Source organism: Carassius gibelio, chromosome A18 (genome assembly GCF_023724105.1).
Source record: "Carassius gibelio isolate Cgi1373 ecotype wild population from Czech Republic chromosome A18, carGib1.2-hapl.c, whole genome shotgun sequence".
Lineage (NCBI taxonomy): Eukaryota > Metazoa > Chordata > Actinopteri > Cypriniformes > Cyprinidae > Carassius > Carassius gibelio.
In genome coordinates, this window is record NC_068388.1 from 9549751 (window position 1) to 9567064 (window position 17314).

The 17314-nt window shown below is 36.4% G+C and overlaps 2 protein-coding genes, 7 non-coding genes and 2 pseudogenes across 9 annotated transcripts; 1 reads left to right on the forward strand and 10 right to left on the reverse strand.

Moving 5' to 3' along the window:
• Positions 1 to 8: 8 nt before the first annotated feature.
• LOC127934304 (60S ribosomal protein L4-B-like) lies at positions 9 to 5637 on the reverse strand. Its single transcript, XM_052531591.1, has 10 exons — positions 5477 to 5637; positions 4515 to 4686; positions 4225 to 4331; positions 3499 to 3637; positions 1933 to 2057; positions 1708 to 1837; positions 836 to 992; positions 560 to 643; positions 253 to 373; positions 9 to 173 (listed from the first exon to the last, which is right to left on the reverse strand). Exons 1-10 carry the CDS (start codon positions 5477 to 5479, stop codon positions 78 to 80), a joined length of 1134 nt encoding a protein of 377 aa, XP_052387551.1. The 5' UTR covers positions 5480 to 5637; the 3' UTR covers positions 9 to 77.
• On the reverse strand, positions 450 to 518 carry LOC127934794 (small nucleolar RNA SNORD18). Its single transcript, XR_008147903.1, has one exon. It is a non-coding gene; the product is annotated as a small nucleolar RNA SNORD18 (small nucleolar RNA).
• Positions 719 to 786, reverse strand: LOC127934795 (small nucleolar RNA SNORD18). The gene has a single exon (XR_008147904.1). It is a non-coding gene; the product is annotated as a small nucleolar RNA SNORD18 (small nucleolar RNA).
• Positions 1624 to 1691, reverse strand: LOC127934793 (small nucleolar RNA SNORD18). Its single transcript, XR_008147902.1, has one exon. It is a non-coding gene; the product is annotated as a small nucleolar RNA SNORD18 (small nucleolar RNA).
• LOC127934798 (small nucleolar RNA SNORA35) lies at positions 3277 to 3407 on the reverse strand. Its single transcript, XR_008147907.1, has one exon. It is a non-coding gene; the product is annotated as a small nucleolar RNA SNORA35 (small nucleolar RNA).
• Positions 4064 to 4161, reverse strand: LOC127934797 (small nucleolar RNA SNORD16). Its single transcript, XR_008147906.1, has one exon. It is a non-coding gene; the product is annotated as a small nucleolar RNA SNORD16 (small nucleolar RNA).
• Positions 4409 to 4477, reverse strand: LOC127934792 (small nucleolar RNA SNORD18). Its single transcript, XR_008147901.1, has one exon. It is a non-coding gene; the product is annotated as a small nucleolar RNA SNORD18 (small nucleolar RNA).
• LOC127934796 (small nucleolar RNA SNORD16) lies at positions 4766 to 4864 on the reverse strand. Its single transcript, XR_008147905.1, has one exon. It is a non-coding gene; the product is annotated as a small nucleolar RNA SNORD16 (small nucleolar RNA).
• A 291-nt stretch (positions 5638 to 5928) lies between the features above and the next one.
• LOC127934108 (protein zwilch homolog) lies at positions 5929 to 9116 on the forward strand (annotated as a pseudogene).
• Positions 9117 to 10618: 1502 nt separating this feature from the next.
• On the reverse strand, positions 10619 to 14741 carry LOC127934109 (lactase-like protein; annotated as a pseudogene).
• Positions 14649 to 17080, reverse strand: LOC127934309 (snRNA-activating protein complex subunit 5). The gene is made up of 4 exons (XM_052531597.1): positions 16916 to 17080; positions 16317 to 16432; positions 16164 to 16238; positions 14649 to 15634 (listed from the first exon to the last, which is right to left on the reverse strand). The coding sequence occupies exons 2-4, from the start codon at positions 16404 to 16406 to the stop codon at positions 15455 to 15457; spliced, it is 345 nt and encodes a 114-aa protein (XP_052387557.1). The 5' UTR covers positions 16407 to 16432; positions 16916 to 17080; the 3' UTR covers positions 14649 to 15454.
• Positions 17081 to 17314: the final 234 nt, after the last annotated feature.

The following is a 17314-nucleotide window of genomic DNA, read 5'->3' on the forward strand; positions in this document are numbered from 1 at the left end:
AGGACAGATTTATCTGAATTTTCAACAGCTGTTTTATTTGAAAATTGTTTGTGAACTCCATAGTCTGTTCAGTAGCTCTAAGCTTGAGCTGGAGCAGGTGCAGCTGCAGGCTTCTTGGCCTTGGTTTTCTTCACAACCCTTTTCTTCTTGGATTTCAGCATCTTGGCCTTGATCTGCACAAAATGCAAAGATTTAGAAATTGCTTAGCATGTAATCCCACTTATGACACTTGTGGGTCAGGAGGGTACTTACTTCAGGGTTGTGTGCCAGGATAGCACGGCGACGGGCTGTCTTGGCATAGGGGTTGAGCTTTATCATCACTCTCAGGTTCTTCAGAGGGTTCTTCTTGAGCACTCTGCGATGAATCTTGTGTCTGCAATTGTATAATAAAATCTTGTTACTCTACTTGTACTGTAGACTAAAAAATAAGTTGGAATTTTTAAGCAAGATGGCTCAGAACTTCCATTACAATCATTAGTCAGAAACACGGACCTGAAGTAGGAATCTCATCACTTCAATTATGATGGCAATATAGGAGATCAAAGTAACAAAAACTTACTTAGCAGGACGAAGTGCCTTCTGGACCTCCTCGCTCTTCAGGATTCTGTGCAGATCTGTATTGTTCATTTTGTGCATGGGCAAGCTGAAACATAAGGCAGTAAGTTAATGGTCAATATTTGTGTGCATCTGAACAAGTGGGGTTTCAGAACACTATTTTGCCCTCAGAACTTCTTATATTATCATTGTGTTCATAAACACGGACAAAGTATAAGCTCATCACTGTTGTTTAAAGCACAAGCAGACAAACTCAAGAACGAAGGGTAAGGGAACTTACTTGTAGTCAACTTTAAGGGAGGAGGCTTTGCGCCAAGTGCCATAGAGGTCATCCAGTTTGCGGAATGCACCCTCAGTCCAAATGCAAAATCGTCCAAGGTGTCCACCTGGAGCAATCTTCAACAGGTCCAGTCTGCTCACGGACTGCAGTGTGATGCCTGGAAAAGAGAACATGTGGTTAATAATTTTGCAACCACCTAGATTAACAATTTTTGTTTTATCAGGTAGGGATGTAACGATTTACACTCAACTCATGATTTTGATTTCACTATTCCATTTTCTCACAATTTTTGTCTGTGCCCTTTCCATTTAAAATAAAGAGGCAACCACTGCATTTTAATCAGGATCCAAACAAAGATGCTGATACATGCAGCATGAGCAGCTTTTAATCTAAATTAGATTGTATAATTTCGAAATCTGAAGCAAAAACAATCGTCTTGCATTAGTTTTGGGAACGAAACGGCAGACGAGCAGAATGAGACGCAAATTCACTCTCTGACAACAGGTGTCACTTATGAACAGCAATGATAGTGTTTCCTGGGTTAACGCTGTAAACAAAGCAGAGCTGTGCTTAGGAACAATACTTTAATATGCACTGTTCAGAGGCAAGATGAAAAAATACCATGTAAACTTTTCTAAAGACAATCAGTTCCCCTCAAAAGAGATACATTCATATAAACTCCTACTCCAATTGTATCGTGATTTGTTTGGCATCCCAACCGATATGAAAACATACACTTTCAATTATTTCCAACCTGCTCAAGGTTAATCGTTACATCCCTACAGTTAGGGATCAGAACTTCCACTGAAACACAGGATTCATTAACACGGACCAGAAGTGGATATCATCATGTGTTCATGCGAAGCTCGTACCAGGGATATTTCTGAAAGCTCGTGTCACACCGTTGTCTTCGTTGTAGATGATGCATGGTCCCTTACGCTGGATACGCCTTCGGTTCCTCATCTTACCTTTACCAGCACGCATACGCTGAGAAGCATAAACCTAGAGACCAGAAATATGCATCAAAGAGTTTTGTTGGTAAAGCTTTTGATGTAAAAGACGTAAAAACATATTCAGTCAGTTTGACAGTAGCTCACCTTTTTGATGTCGTTCCATGCCTTAAGCTTCTTCAACAAAAGCACAGCCTCCTTAGTCTTCTTGTATCCCTCAACTTTATCATCAACAACAAGTGGGACCTCAGGAATCTCCTCAATGCGGTGACCTGAAACAGTAGGGTTGGGTACGGTTTACATTTTAATCGATACCTGAATTTTGGTGCCCACACAGTACCTTTTTTCGGTACTTTACTCTGTGTAATTACAAAACCATTTCAGTGAAAAAATAAGTCCAAAAGACTCAATTTCAACATTTTGAATTATAGGGCTCTACAACCCCCCCCCTACAATTAAGTGATTAATAAAACATAATAATGGTGTTAATTTATACTTTTTTAAAATTTAATTGTATTTAAATTTGATAGAAAATGAAATATTTAAAAGATATACATTACAGTACAAAAGTACTACAAGAGTAATAAATTTCTTATCCTTTGGTTGCTCTAACTTTTATGACTTCCTTTGTTTCTAATTTCTTTTTACTTTCATGAGAATGAATTAAAGACTAAAATCACTTCAAACCTTGTCTATCACACACTAAACTGAATGGCCTATGTTCATTCATAAAAACTAGGTCATAACATGCAAGCTGACATGTCCTTACTTAGTAATGTAATGTAACGAGTAATATATTTCTGTTTCAAGTTAAACTGTACTTTTATTTTGACAGGTTTCCAGAAAGTTTCTGTGTGTACACAATATGATGATGCTATTTTTCTCAAAGCGTTCAAATTCTCAAAGTGACTCTCACAGCAGCTCTGGAGATTAAGTTTGTGTTCATGCCGTTATAAAGTGAGACGCAGAAGCTGAAAATTACCACGAGCATCACACGTGCTTGAGTATTTGTCTAGCAAACAAAACCGCGTTTCTGCCATTCATACATACAGAGGCAAGCAGAACACGCAGGATTCATATTTAAACCATCTTTTTACATTTTAATTTTAACAGACTATTTTTTTAAGTGGAAGACCTTTCTTTCGTCCATAAGAATTATGAGTAAATTCCATTTAAAAAAAATTGACTCCATGATCCTGTCCACATTTTTGCAGAAACCACCATTCGGCCCTAGAAATGGAACCACACTTCAGAACATTTGGGCATGCCCTGTGTGCTGTTTAAACGAGTAGCGGGGTGACATGTCTCTCTCTCTCTCTCTGCAGCGCATGCGCCCAGACGCCTTCTCAGGTACCGAAATCTAACACTGATTGATTTAATGTGAAATGGCACTCTGTAGTACTTACTCAATTCGGTCAGTACCCAACCCTAGTTACAAGTCAGGAAGACAACAATTTTTTTTAAATGTAACCTCAAATATTCTATATTTAATGCTGTGCCCAGCCTTCGAAAGGGAAAAACCAACTGTTTGGTTCACCCCTTCTGCAAACTGAGGTTTCTTTTGCACTGAATTGACAGCAGAATGCCAATAGGTGGCAACCCACATCATATTTACAGTGCAGACAGGCACTGTCATTATAAGGGCTCCAGGGAGACCCCAACTAGTAGAAAATGAAAGGACTATGAAGCTCTGGACACAATGTATTCACTCACCTTTGGCCATGACGAGAGCGGGCAGAGCAGAGGCAGCCAGGGCAGAGCAGATGGCATAACGCTTCTGGTTAACGTTAACCCTGCGGTGCCAACGGCGCCAGGTCTTTGTGGGGGCAAACATGCGGCCACCACGACACATCTACTGTGGAGTCAAGGTTAATATTTCACACGAAAGGCCTGTTCACACAAAGGTAAATATTCAGTGCAAAAATCTTGATGCAATAAGCATCTTGATTTGAATCAGCAACTGACTTTCTCTTCATAGAAAGGGGTTCTAATCTCTTTTCCAATACACTGCAAAGAAAACTAGCCAATGATTTGCTCCGTCACATGCCTCATGTCTCTGTGCTCTTCTTTTAGGAGATATTTGATGAATACCATAGCGAAAAAAAAAAATTCTGAGCAGCTGTTTGAAAACAGGTAGTATCTTAACGTAGTAACTGAGATAAGCACTGTATTTACCTATTAATGTTTACTAAAAAAAAAAAAAAAAAAAAAAGTTTTTATACTGAACATTTCTGTTTGTGTGAACAGGACTTAATTTTTAAGTACACATCTGTGAACCGGCTCAGACTTGATTTTCGTCAGCCTTCCACACCAGCATGAGACAGCAGGCAACTGTCGCTGTGCGTAGAGTAGGACGCAAATTACACCATCATGGCAAGGGATGCGTATAATGAAGATTTGACAAGTTTTTCAAGTAAATATTGCGATAGTTCAGGATACATTTCCGAAAGCACCCTGTCCGGAGCGATGGGTGCCACCACCGCGCACACGAGGGATACGGGCAACGGCTCTTCCTGTGCCCCACGACTCAGCACTGGTCTGGTGACCTGAAACAACACATATCTTCAAGTTATATTTGATCATGTCATAGCATAGTATAAAATATATGACGGACAGACAAATGCCTCTCAGAACTTCCAGCATAATCAGTTGTCAGAAACACGGACCTCGAAGTGGAATATCATCACTGAAATTACATTTCAACAATGGGGATTTAAATTAACACTGACCAGCCAGTTCACTGACAGCGTAGGGCTGGCGCTTGTTCTTGCGCATGTTGGTATGCACAAAGTTCACAACATCAGGGCGGATGGGAGCCCTGAACACTGCAGGCAGAACCACATTTTTGCCGGATGTCTCCCCTTTCTCAGAGTACACCGAGATTAATGGTCGGGCACAAGCCTAAAACAACAGAAAAATAAATATGAATTACTCATATCTACACTTACTTAGTTTATTCATCAATTACAACACTTCATCTTGCTCAGTCTTTGTTTTTCTTCAACCATCTGTGCCAGCATGAGACAGCAGGCAACTGTCACTGAACACAGAGTAGGACGCAAATTACACCATCATAGCAAGAATACCAGATAAAAAATAAATAAAAAAAGATGTAAATAATTTAGCTAGAAGTAGTTAACTGCTGCCCATTAGTGAATTTTTTTTAACTGTGATATAATTTACTTATCCTATGGTTGCTGTAACTTTTATGTCTTCCTTTGTTTCTAAATTTTCTTTTTACTTTCATGAGAATGAATTAAAGACTAAAATCACTTCAAACCTTGTCTATTGCACACCTAAACTGAAGGGCCTCCGTTCATTCGTATAACTAGGCCATAACACGCAAGCTGACATGTCCTTACATATAATCGCAAAGCTGTTAATTTCTGTTTAGGTAACACGTCAGGTTTAATAAAATAACTGAATACGGTAGTAATAATTTACAAAAGCAACTGAATTTCGAGGTAATAACCCCTAAACGGAGTTATCTGCCAAATCATGACTACACGTGTATACACTCCGTACTCAAAATGGCTCCTGTAGCCGCTATAGTGCGAGCATAGTGGCTAAGCGGTGATATTTTCATCGAAAAACTACCAAGTGATGACTTACATGAACGTAAAACAATGTAACGAAAAAGCTTTATTAAAAAAGCACCTAAGGCGGTGAAAAAAACATTCACTGCGCTCACCATTATAATAAATTTTCACGGCTCGCCAGGAACCACGCTCCTAACTCGATGGCGGCCACGGAAGAAAAGGAAGAATAAAACACTCCACCGTCACTTGCATATCCATCCGACATATGTCATTTCCGCCCAAGTCTGTGCTTTATTTAAGTCAAAATCTTACTTTTATAAATATGATCTTGATTAAGTTATAAGATTAGTTTGCATCACTTATTATTTTAATGACAATGAATTGCAACAAGAGACATGCGATGAAATAATACACGTGGCAGCATGTTTAGGCACTATTTAAGCAGTGGAAGCTGGCGGATGGGTCATATGGATCTACTTTCAAGTAATTTATTCAAATATTTTTTTCAGCATTTCATTAAATTAATAATTATTTTAAATTATACTGTAATAAAGTTTAGATTTTTTTTTTTTTTTAAAGAAATGTGTGACAAAAGGACGTTTGCGAGATAACCCTCATGACGTAACTTACATTAGGCTCACTGTAGGCGCAAATCCTGTCAGGTTTTAATTCAAACGGAAATAATTTATTACTTAACTTACATCCTTTTTTTTTTTTAAACGGGGGGAATGGGATCCAAAATAGTTTCGGACACCAACGCATTTGTTAAATTTCTGAAGTGAGTTATTGAAACTTTATTTTCTATAACGATTGACTGAACTCGAATAACTAGCAGATCTTTCATGTTTTGCTGCTTACAGTATATATGTGTACACGAATGTGTAATTGATATGTTATTATTAAGTTTTCTTCCCTTGCTTGTTTAGGTTGCGTCAAGATGAAAATAAAGATAACTGCACGTATATGGTAAAACTAATATGGAAGCAATATAAAAGATTAATAGAACATTAATAGAAAATATGTTTAGTCATGCGTGTTAAAATGTATTTATTTATTTCAGGTGGATATTTCAGTACTACTGGTGGAGAAGGAAAAGCTTTTGCAAGACATAGTCAGTGGAAACCAGCCTATCTTTGTCTGTGAGAAAGCAGTAAGTCAATTTGTGATGCCCTCCATCAAGTGCTATTCTTATTAACAATAAACATTACATAACTTGTGAACCTATTCGATGAAAAGCAGCCGAAGTGTGAACCTGAAGCTACATAAACTACAGCTGAAACTCTTTAAAGTGGAGCAATATTTAGGACCTCAGCCTCTCTCTGTCATGAAAGCAATGTGAAAGAAGCTGCTTCTTAGTATGATTGGAGAATTATTTTTCCCTTACGAAGGCTGAGCACAATAATAAATAATTATTTTTACTCCCTTTCTTTAACTAGGCAGCTGTTGTCGTGGTACACCATGGCTCATAACCCCAACATGCTCTGGGTAGAAGCCCCAGGGACTCTGCTAAAACTGTCTAAAGTGGGAGCAAAACCAGCGGTGTCAAACTGTATACAGTCAGCTGCAAAGGTAGCAGTCCTCATTTCTTACTAATTCATTACTTAAAGAGATAAGTACCCATAAAAAGATTACTCTTTGTAAACAGAGACAATGCATTTCAGGTCCACATTGGATGAGCTAAAACAAGAGCACGAGAAAAGACATCGTCCTTCTACAGTAATCATTTTTTGTCATTTAGCTCCTATAGGTTTCTCAATGTTAAGTGTCTGTTAAGATACTTATATATTTTTTTCTTTCAGGTGGCAACCAAAGGCTATGCACATGCACAGTACAACCTGTTTTGCCCCTTAAAAGAGGTGAGCATGATGTTTGAGTCCCAGAGCAGTGTTATAGCGAGTCTCACGTGGAACAATGTGTAGAAAGTCTTGGAGTGTCCTCCCTTGTCTGCTTTTTTTTTTTTTTTTTTTTTTTTTTTTGCTAATGCTATTTACAGAATATTAAAGTAACAGTTGGAGGCATAAGGAGTCCATTGTATCAGACCTATAGAGAGGTGGAGTTCCTTCTGGTGAGTGTTTGAAATAAATTGTGTTTCCTATACAGTGCAATTTCAGTGTTTTATTACATTTTATGTGAATTAGATTTTGTTTTTATATTTTTAGGTGTCTTTTAATTTTAGTTTAAGGTTTTAGTAATTTTGTTATTTGTTAATAATTTTAGTTGTTGTCATTTTAGTATTTCAGCTTATTTGAAGTCTCTTCATTCAAGCATTTTAAGTTTAAGTCTGTCATCTAATAAGTATATGTTATGTTGTTTCAGCTTTATTTCAATGAATGAATTGTATTTTAAATAGTTAACAATAACAATGGTTTTCCTATAATAAACAAATAATTGACTCCTATTATAAAACAATACATTTATTCTAGATAGAGAAATGTTTAACACTATATTATATTGTCCTGATGGCTATGGGGAAAAAGCTGTTTGTGAAGCGTTTGGTCTTGGTAGAGAGTGACCTTGTAGCGCCTCCCCGAGGGAAGGAGCTGAAAAAGGTGGTTCGCTGGATGTGAGGGGTCAGAGATGATTTTCTTTGCCCGCTTTACAGTCCGATATGTATAGAGGGAATCGACTGAAGGCTGTGGTTTCCCCATGATCTTGGATGCTTTGTTTGGCTGTCTGTGCTACCATACCATACTGTTATTGATGATGTAATGATGGACTCGATGATAGCGGAATAGAACAGAACAAGGAGCTGATGTCTGGTCCGGTATTTTTTAAGCTTTTTATTTGAGTAATCTACTAAATAACGAATTAAGAGTTAATTCTCCTTATTCTTTTTCTAGGAAAGGAACTTGCAACTCTCAACTATTTGGTTGGAAACACTTATTTTTTTCTTTTATTTTTTTATTTAGGTGAATACTAGCATGTACTGGGGTGGTTTATACATTTTATCTGTAATTTACTGCTTGGACACAGAGGTGGACCTGCAGGAGCAGGTGATAAGAGTGAGGAAACTGCACCACCTGCTGGAGATCATGGGGACCTGCAGCACTTTCCTCAGTCTTCCTCATGATCGCCTCTTCCTGTTCACTCAGTAAGTTATAATTTTTTTAACACACAAAAAAAAAAAAAAAAAATTGTGATTTATGATTTAGAGGGCATTGTTTTTTTTATCAGAGAGCACTGCATATCCCTTAATGCTGCATTGCAAGAGAATAACGTGTCTTAATTGTAATATCAGGTCCTGTTTGCAATACTACAAAACATCCAACTATGATGAGAGCCATGTCTTCCTGCTGCAAATTAAGCCTGCACTCATTAGCTAATTTTATGAGAAGTGAGAAGGGGCTACATTTTTTCATAAGCTGCTATATTCGATCTATAATTTTTCCAGTTGATGTAAGATGTACTAAACAGCGAATTACATCTTTAAGTGTGAATTAATATTGTTTTATGTTATTCTCTCAGGGAGCAGCCATTCTTTTTGGGCAATGGAGGTGTCGAGTGGACAGGGGTCAAAGGAAGTTAAGAGAGCACTGTATCTCAATGACAGGGCCCTAGTAGACCACGTCAGTTTCGATTTAGGTGAAGTCACAAGCTTTTTTGGTTTTCTTTATTTTTTTAACTCTTTTTTGTTGTTGTTGTTGTTGTTGTTGTTGTTGAAACCAAATTACATTTAATTGATCTGGTCACACACATGCAGATGTACTCTTGGATGAGTCTGTGAACGGAGAAAATAAGAAGATGTCTTACTACAGGACCATGGTGAGCAGTAGTCTCATCAGCTTCCCTTAACAACAGTAAGATACCATTTAATGGAAATAAATTCTCAGAAAATTACAATATTTATTTCATAGAAAAGAAATAAAGTCCATATTTACATTGTTTATTTATTTATTTATTTTTAATGCAATGGTTTCAATTCACTTGTGCATAATACTGTTCAAAAGTTTGGGGTCATTAATTTTAATGCTATAATGCTATAATAATAGCTTAATAAACTTACCCCAAAGTTATGAACGGGAGTGTATGTACTGGATAGCCACTTCAGTTGGCAGATGTCTAAGGTTTCAACTGGGTTTAAGGCAGCTAGTTTAGTCCACATATAAATTTCCAAAACCAGATGACTATTTGCCTATATGATTTCAGCATAGTATCTTTAACCTATGCAAACTAGTATTAACCAAGAAACAACAGTGCCAAATCCAGTTTTTGTGTTGTTTGTTTCCTTTAAAATTGTGAGTTAGTTTCATTTGCGGAGTAGGAACACGAGAAAGACAGCGCTGATCAAAATGCAGAAGAAATGTACACACACAAACGTGATTATCAGCCGAAACATTACAGCATAGCCCAGTTTCAAACTGCTTTTGGATAACAGAGAACTCAAAGGGTTACTATAGTTCTCTTCCAGCTGTTGTGTGTGGGTGTGATGGCTTACCATGAATAAGCCTTAGAATATTGGCAGCTGTATTCCGCTGTTCCTCTAATGAAGAGAGAAATAATCTTAGGACAGCAGCAGGACACATTAACCCTTTGAGGGCCACCGTGCAAGCTCACAATAAAGCAGCACAATTCAGTTAACTGGGTTATAAGCAAAAGGGCAGCATGCCATCCACATCAAGATTTTTTGTTGTTGTTGTTTATACACTTCCATTGTTTGTTTGAGTATTATAGCACATACAATATAAAGCTTTTCTTTTTGATGGAAAACATTTCAGTGTGATTCATTAAAAATTCTATTAGAGTATTAGCAATAGCAACATTTTCAGGTTAGGGTTGAGAAGATTTTGAAAGAATCAGATGATTATATGCTGATAATCAAAACTTCAGCAAAGCAAGCTGTCATTAAAGAGGCAGATAGTTCAACAAGTTTATGTTGACTGAATTTCTGCTCGCCATTCCATAAGCAATATGTCATTGTGGCTTATGCATTTGCTTGTGATGAAAACTTGACAACATAGTATGTAATTTACAATAATAATAATAGAGTGCAACAGTAGGGTTGCACAAGTACCAAACTCCCATTGATGTAAAAAAAAAAGAAACAAATTCAGTGATGATATATTCTTTTGTTGAAGCCATCAGCCCACATTATTATTATTATTATTATTATTTTAACTAATCCTTTCTGGTGAAAATTACATTACCTATGACTCTGCAAAAAAGGGAAAAAAATAATAAATGGGAAACATTTTTCCAGAAGCAATGCCATTAAAAAGTTAGCGAGCACTGATGCACTCTGTTATAGTTCGTCCTGATGAAATAATATATGTACTACAGAGCCATTTTAACATCATTCACTGAAGCTTGTAGAATATGGCCTCTGAAGACAGCTTCCTAGGATCAGAGTAGGCCAGAACTGGAGTTAACTGGCTTAATGTTCTTTTTTTCTCCTACACCACACAATCGTTTTGATGTTTTGAAGATTTTGTTGGAAGTTTGCCAAGCCAAAAAGAACGAGTTACTTCTATATGTACCCTAGTTATCTAACTAAACTCGCTTAATGCACCGTCTAAACATTGGCATCTCTACACAATCTTTATTTTCCTTGGATTTTCTCCTAGCTGGAGGGGCAAACAAAGAAAAATGTCTCTGTTTCAGACCTCCCCAACAGTACTGTCAATCCATTCTCATGGTAAGCATAGCCGAGTCCCAATGGACACTAATGGCGAAGTAGAAACCTAGTCAAACCACAAATGCGGTTAGCATTGTAAAACAACAGAGATCCAGATGAAGACAAGGAATGTTCTCATGCACTGTTCAAGAGGAATTTGTTCCCATTGAATTTGTTCTTGATTAAAGGCTACACGATTATTTATTTTAGTCTATGATCAACAAATGGAATTTTTCCTTGTTTGGCCCAGTTCTTCAACTAGGTTCGACTCAATGATCCACTGACCTGCAGCCAGGAGCTGATTGCTGGTGAAGCAAGTCTCTGTAGCTTTCCTTTTCCAGTTCTCAACCTGCCGATGATGATGATTCAAAGCATACAGTCATTGTCTCATTTATACACAATGTTCTCTTACAGATAGAGGCTTGCACAGATGGACACTCCGTTCAGGATTCTATTCCGTAATCGCACTTTTTATGTGGTATTTAACTTGAATTCAGTTAATTACGCCACCTTTTAATACATAGTTTATATAAACAGTTATATATAAAATGGTTTTGTATCATTTGAAAATAAACATTTGGAGCATGTCCAAGGCAATTGGAGTTTGTTCAATATAAGACGACAGAAAAATAATTAGAAAATACCATTTATATGTTAAATACATCCTAATCTTGGGGGTTCTCCAAGACGTTTCGTTGGTAGATAACCAAATGGTGTATTTACATTTAATGGAAATGTTCTCCGCAAACGTTTCATTGACTTTATACACTGTAGCATGTTTCAACAATAAAAAACAGACTCTCTAATCCAAATAATAGCACAAGACGGCTGTCAAACAATCTGGAGCAGAATCGGTTCATTCAAAATGTTAATCAGCGAGCAAACGGCACTTTCCTAAAAAAATAAAAATAAAAGCTCTTTATTATGTAACTGTTTTGGTTCCCTCCACAGGTTTGTAGTCTATTGAGTATTGTATTTATACATAGATGTATATTATACAGATTGATAGATAGACTTATGATTTAGCTTGAGTCCTTGTAATATATAAAACAGAAAACATAAGTAAATTAAACTGTTACTTTTTTATATATCTCTAGGACTAGGTGATTATGATTATGCAACAAAATAGATACCTCTCTCTGATTGGGAAATCCATTGGACTTAATGATGCGTTTGTTGAACTGAACAGAGGCCTTGGGGTAGCAAGGCTTATTTTTGTTCCTGAAGTCCACATAATACAGGCTGAACCTCTCTGAATAGCCCTCGTCCCACTCAGACTTGTCCAGAAGGGACCAAGCAGTGTAGCCCTTCACATTCACTCCATTCCTGATAGCTTTAGGAAGACGACAAATAAAATACATCATCATTTATGACAATTCTGTCATCATTTAATCACCATCATTATGCCGTTCCATCCCAAATTTGTATGACTTTCTTTCTTCTGTAGATCACAAAAGATGTTTTGAAAAATTTCTCTTTTATTTTTCTTGTCCATACAATGATTAATGGGGTCCAATATTTTTTTGTACCCCATTGAATTCCATTATATGGAAAAAAACAGTTTACACATTCTTAAAAAGATCTTCTTTCGTGTTCCTCAGAAGAAAGTTAGTCACGAGTAAATGATGACAGGTTTTCCATTTTTTGGGTGACCCATCCCTTGACTAATTTTTGGTCAAAGTACTCGTTGATGTAAGCCTTGTATTACTGTCATGAATCCTCCAGTCATCACACAGTTCTGTGCACATCATCTTCTCTGAGACCCCGTTCTCAATGATGTAGATCATGGGGTTCCCATAATGAGTCTTTAGAAGGTCGAAGAGCATAATTCAAGAGTTGTCAATTCCTGACATGATGCAAAGAAATTACTAATAAAGATATATATAATTAATGAAACATTCAGCGTGAGGAAATTATATGAAAAATATGTGCCTTTTAGACAATAAAAGCATTTGTGCACCTTTATAAAGCTGAGCAGATGGCGGAAGCCCCAAGGACCGAGTAGAGCCACTCTTTCACTCTATGGTGAAATGCCCACCATACCTAGAGAAGAAAGCAGCCAGAGGGTTCAGAGTGTGTCATTGTTAATAAACTTTAACGATATTGGTAAGCTCATACCTCTAGGCTTGTTTCGCCACTGAGTATCGTAAGTGTGCCAAACCTTAGCATGTGCCTGTTAGTAAACCAACAGAAACAGTGTTTTATAATAACTCCATTCTGAAATACCATGGTACAATATTGTGTCAAGGCAGTGATATATCACCTAAATGATGTGGTGAACTGCTCTGTAGGCCCCAGTGCCCTTGAGCTTGAGTCCTGGAGCAAGTTCTCCAGTTTCATATCCTCCCACTGCCACTGACTGACACACAATTTTGCTGATATTAGCTAGAGATGAATAGAGTGAGCATACCCAAGGGTTGTTAAAAGTTATCCAGTATTTGACACGGTACCCATAGCATTCAAAGCAAAGACTGGCAAAGTCATTGAAATAATCATGCTGATGTTCTGCCATGCACCACATTTCCTCTCCAGAATGTACAGACATGATGATAAAGGATAAAACTTTCCTAAAAAGGTTACAGACTAATCCATTATTACTGCAGTTAATACAGTGGATGAATTAAATGCATTAAATGTGTATTCATCTTTCTACTTGTCAAATCTTGACAGATATTGTTGAAAGACATTGTTGAGAGAGGGTCAAGTAAATGTAAAATTAATCGAATTGGCTTTCTTTACTTAGAAAATGAAAAGGAGGCTGTGAGGGACACGGGACGGACAAGCAGTCTGTTCTTTATTCTAAGAGTCGCATTAGCAAAACTATTATTGTTGGTATGTTGGGATCTATTAGATGTAGAGAGATACATTGGGTATAGAAAAGAAACATCCTCCTTTAAAATTAATTGCGCTTTGTTGCTTTGCAGTTTTTGTTTTATCCAGCTGTATCTACTCAGTGCAACTAGTATAATACAGCTGGATAAAACAAAAAATGTCTTGTTTTTCACATGTTTTTGTAACGTGGCATTATTATTATTATTATTACTCAACGTTGCGTTATCTAAACAAATAAAACAGAGCCCAACTGAAGAGTCTGCTGCCTCACATCCTTGTTTTAATTCAAGTTAAATATGACATTTTAGATCTATTCATTAAAACCTTCTAAGAGAGGTTTAATTAATCAGAACATATTAAATAAAGCTATTAATAGGCCTATTGGATGTATGCAGGAATACACACCTGTGGGAGGTCCCAATGATAAAGGGTCGCAATGGGAGTGATATTGTGTTCAAGCAGCTCATCAATAAGAGCACCATAGTAATTTACTCCTTTTTCATTCACATGGTCAGCTGTAAATGCACAGAAGTGGAGTTCAAATATAATGGGAATTATTAATTACAGATGTCTGACGTAGAGCCAGCAGTACAGACACTTACACCTGATTCCAGTTGGCATGATCCTGGGCCAGGAAATGGAGAACCAATAGTGATTCAGATTCAGCTCTTTCATCAATGAAATATTATCCTATACAATAAAATGAAGCAGGATATATATATAATATATAATATATATATATATATATATAAACATCATTAAAAATATAATAGTAAAATATATTTTAACATTTATTTTGTACTATATATATAATACAAACATAATATATATGTTTTTACTGCATTGCAGGTTCATGTTATGTATGCGAAGGGGAAGAAGTCTACTGTCACAGAAACTGTACTTTATTATATTAATAATACTGGCCAACAGAGGAAATGCGGCTGCCTGATCATCACACTTGCCTTTATTAGCATGTACCTTTATTAGGTGTAATGTAAAAAATCATTCACACGTCATACACTTACATCAAGGCAACACCAAAACACACAACCAAACAAACCGCATCACTCTGTTAAAGAAACAGTGCTAAGTTTAAGTGTTTTTAAATGCAATTACGCTAAGCACCTTCTTTCAAAATCAGCAGAAAAGATGCTTTTCTCTAACTCTCTGTACATTAACAACGCTGAACCTGAAGTACAAAAAGTTATAACACTGGCTCAGCTAGAACAATTGTCATGCCCATGCATACACAACCTATTCCACACACTCATCCAAATAGGAAAAAATACCTCTGCTACTTCACAAAATGAACTTACACAATACTTATCATCAGCATCATAATAATAATGAATTCAATATGAAAGCAATACAATAGAATATTAAATAAAGCCTATATGGTACAGCATCTCTCGGTGAACACCATGAAATAGAATTGGTGCAATCTTTCATTTATATGTATTTAAAAAATACATAAAGTGCAGGCTTGGCCAACAGCACAGTAATAGAAGGAGTTGTATTTGTGCTACACATACTTCTGGAGGATTTTACAGATGGGTGAACCAACAGTTTATCTAAAGCAACACCAATCTAAGACAGACAGACAGTTGTAGTCTCTATCAGCATGCCAAATGTGCAGACTACACACTTAAACAAGGAGTAAATGATAACGCTGTCTTTGCAGGCACAGTCAGTAGTCATTGTCGTCTTCCTCATCTTCTAGCACCATATCGAGGTCGCCATCTGCATCCTCGTCCTCGTCATCATCCTCTTCCTCCTCCTCTTCTTCTTCCATGTCATAGTCTGTTTGCGCACCTAATATTAGTTTGGTCTGGTTGATCTCAGTCTCATCGTCTAGGTTGACTTCCACCTGTGCACAACAAATATATATATATATTACACATAAATTATTTCATAATTGGTCATTTGTCATCTTAATTGTCTTGTAACTGGGTGTTAAAGAACCATAACTGAACCTAACTGATCTCAAAGTTTTGAATGGTAGTGTACAGTAAATCAGAAAACTTTATCATAATTTAATTTTGTTTTGTTCTGACCTGATTGTGTCATGATGCAGCGAGTTTTAACGTGCTTGACCACAAATGTGAATTTATGATGCTTTTTTCCATTATGGAGTCTTGCTATATAAATCACTAATCACATTTGTTGTATGAAAGGCAAGCTTGGAAATTCTGCCTAGTGTTTCATGAAAGAAATAAAATACATTAAACAAAAATATCAGGTTAACAGAAATGCTAACAGAAAATAGGAGCACAAAATATGATATACTTATTAGTAATATTAAATATTGCAAGTGTACTACTCCTTAATAAGCATCACCAGTGTTTAAAATAGTGGTTTTTATAGCTTGTTTTTGTGTTGTCCTTTTGTTTATTTACCTCAGGGGCAGATACTTCATTTGGGCTTTCTTCAGACTGAGCATTTATCATTGACTTCAGAGTCCCTTCCTCAAACTGATGAACATAAAGACTATTTTAGTCAGTTTTATTGATAGAGACCACAATTTAATATTTACATATGATTGTTCTTACCTTAAGTCTGTTGAGCTGATCTTGCAGCATGATTTTAACTTTCAGAAGAGTCTCCTCTTCCTTTTTGAGTTCCTGAAGGCGACTCAGCATAGTGGATGAGTATTTCTACAGCATTACTGCACACCAAAACAGAAAAAATGTCTTTAGTTTCTCTATTACATGGCATGGCCTCAGGATTAAGAAACAAACACTTATTGCTTTATATGAACTGTTAATTCTTTTTAAATAATGTGGAAATTAACTGTAGGCTACAGTAAGTAAGATCAAATCGGAGATGTTTAGTTTATGAGTAGCCTACATCATGTTTCAGATCTCCTGTAGTTTAAAGGTTGCTTTTGTATTTCGTTGTCATTAAATGAGTTATCGAGTTTTATTCAGACCTTTGATTGATATATAAATAATGCATCTTCTAAACGATTATTTTACTGACATAATGTAAAACCGTGTCGGAACGCATCTTACAATAATGTAACGTTACTGTGTAGACTCAGCTCCTTTAGCAAGCATGCTAGCGGAAATAAATACAGTTAGAAGCAGTTTATTTCGTTTAGCGTCAATCATTTATTTTTTAGCCTCATAAACCAAAGGACTTGACTTACTTTACTGGTTCAACACGCACTGAGGAAAGTGCATAATTTCGAATAACCTGTTAATTTATTTTCCCCTCAAATCCACAGTTGTAGCATTCTGAAGAACAAGTCACGCTCACTTCAGCGCGCATGCGCTTAAAGCTCGTGAAAAGTGCCGCAGATCTGAACTGTCCAGAATCATTCTGCTATAGTTCCTTCTATATTACATAATATAAATAAAAATACAATAATACATAGTAATTTAATAATAATATATTTCTTAATATAGTTTACTATAGTTCTAGATACTTTTTTTTAATCATTTTATTTTAATGTATTTTATATTATAATTGTAATTTTTATTTGAGCCTATATCATTTTATGTTAACCTCTTGGGACGAATAGACTTTTGTCCTCTGTTGTGGACAT

Coding starts and splice junctions, on each gene's coding strand:
- LOC127934304 (XM_052531591.1), bottom strand. Junction 1,838..1,932: donor CATGGAACGACATCAAAAAG/GTGAGCTACTGT, acceptor TCTGGTCTCTAG/GTTTATGCTTCTCAGCGTAT. Junction 644..835: donor TCCCTTAAAGTTGACTACAA/GTAAGTTCCCTT, acceptor CTTATGTTTCAG/CTTGCCCATGCACAAAATGA.
- LOC127934309 (XM_052531597.1), bottom strand. CDS start 16,406: ATGCTGAGTCGCCTTCAGGAACTCAAAAAGGAAGAGGAGACTCTTCTG. Junction 16,239..16,316: donor ATCAGCTCAACAGACTTAAG/GTAAGAACAATC, acceptor TATGTTCATCAG/TTTGAGGAAGGGACTCTGAA. Junction 15,635..16,163: donor ATGAAGTATCTGCCCCTGAG/GTAAATAAACAA, acceptor TGTTGTGCACAG/GTGGAAGTCAACCTAGACGA.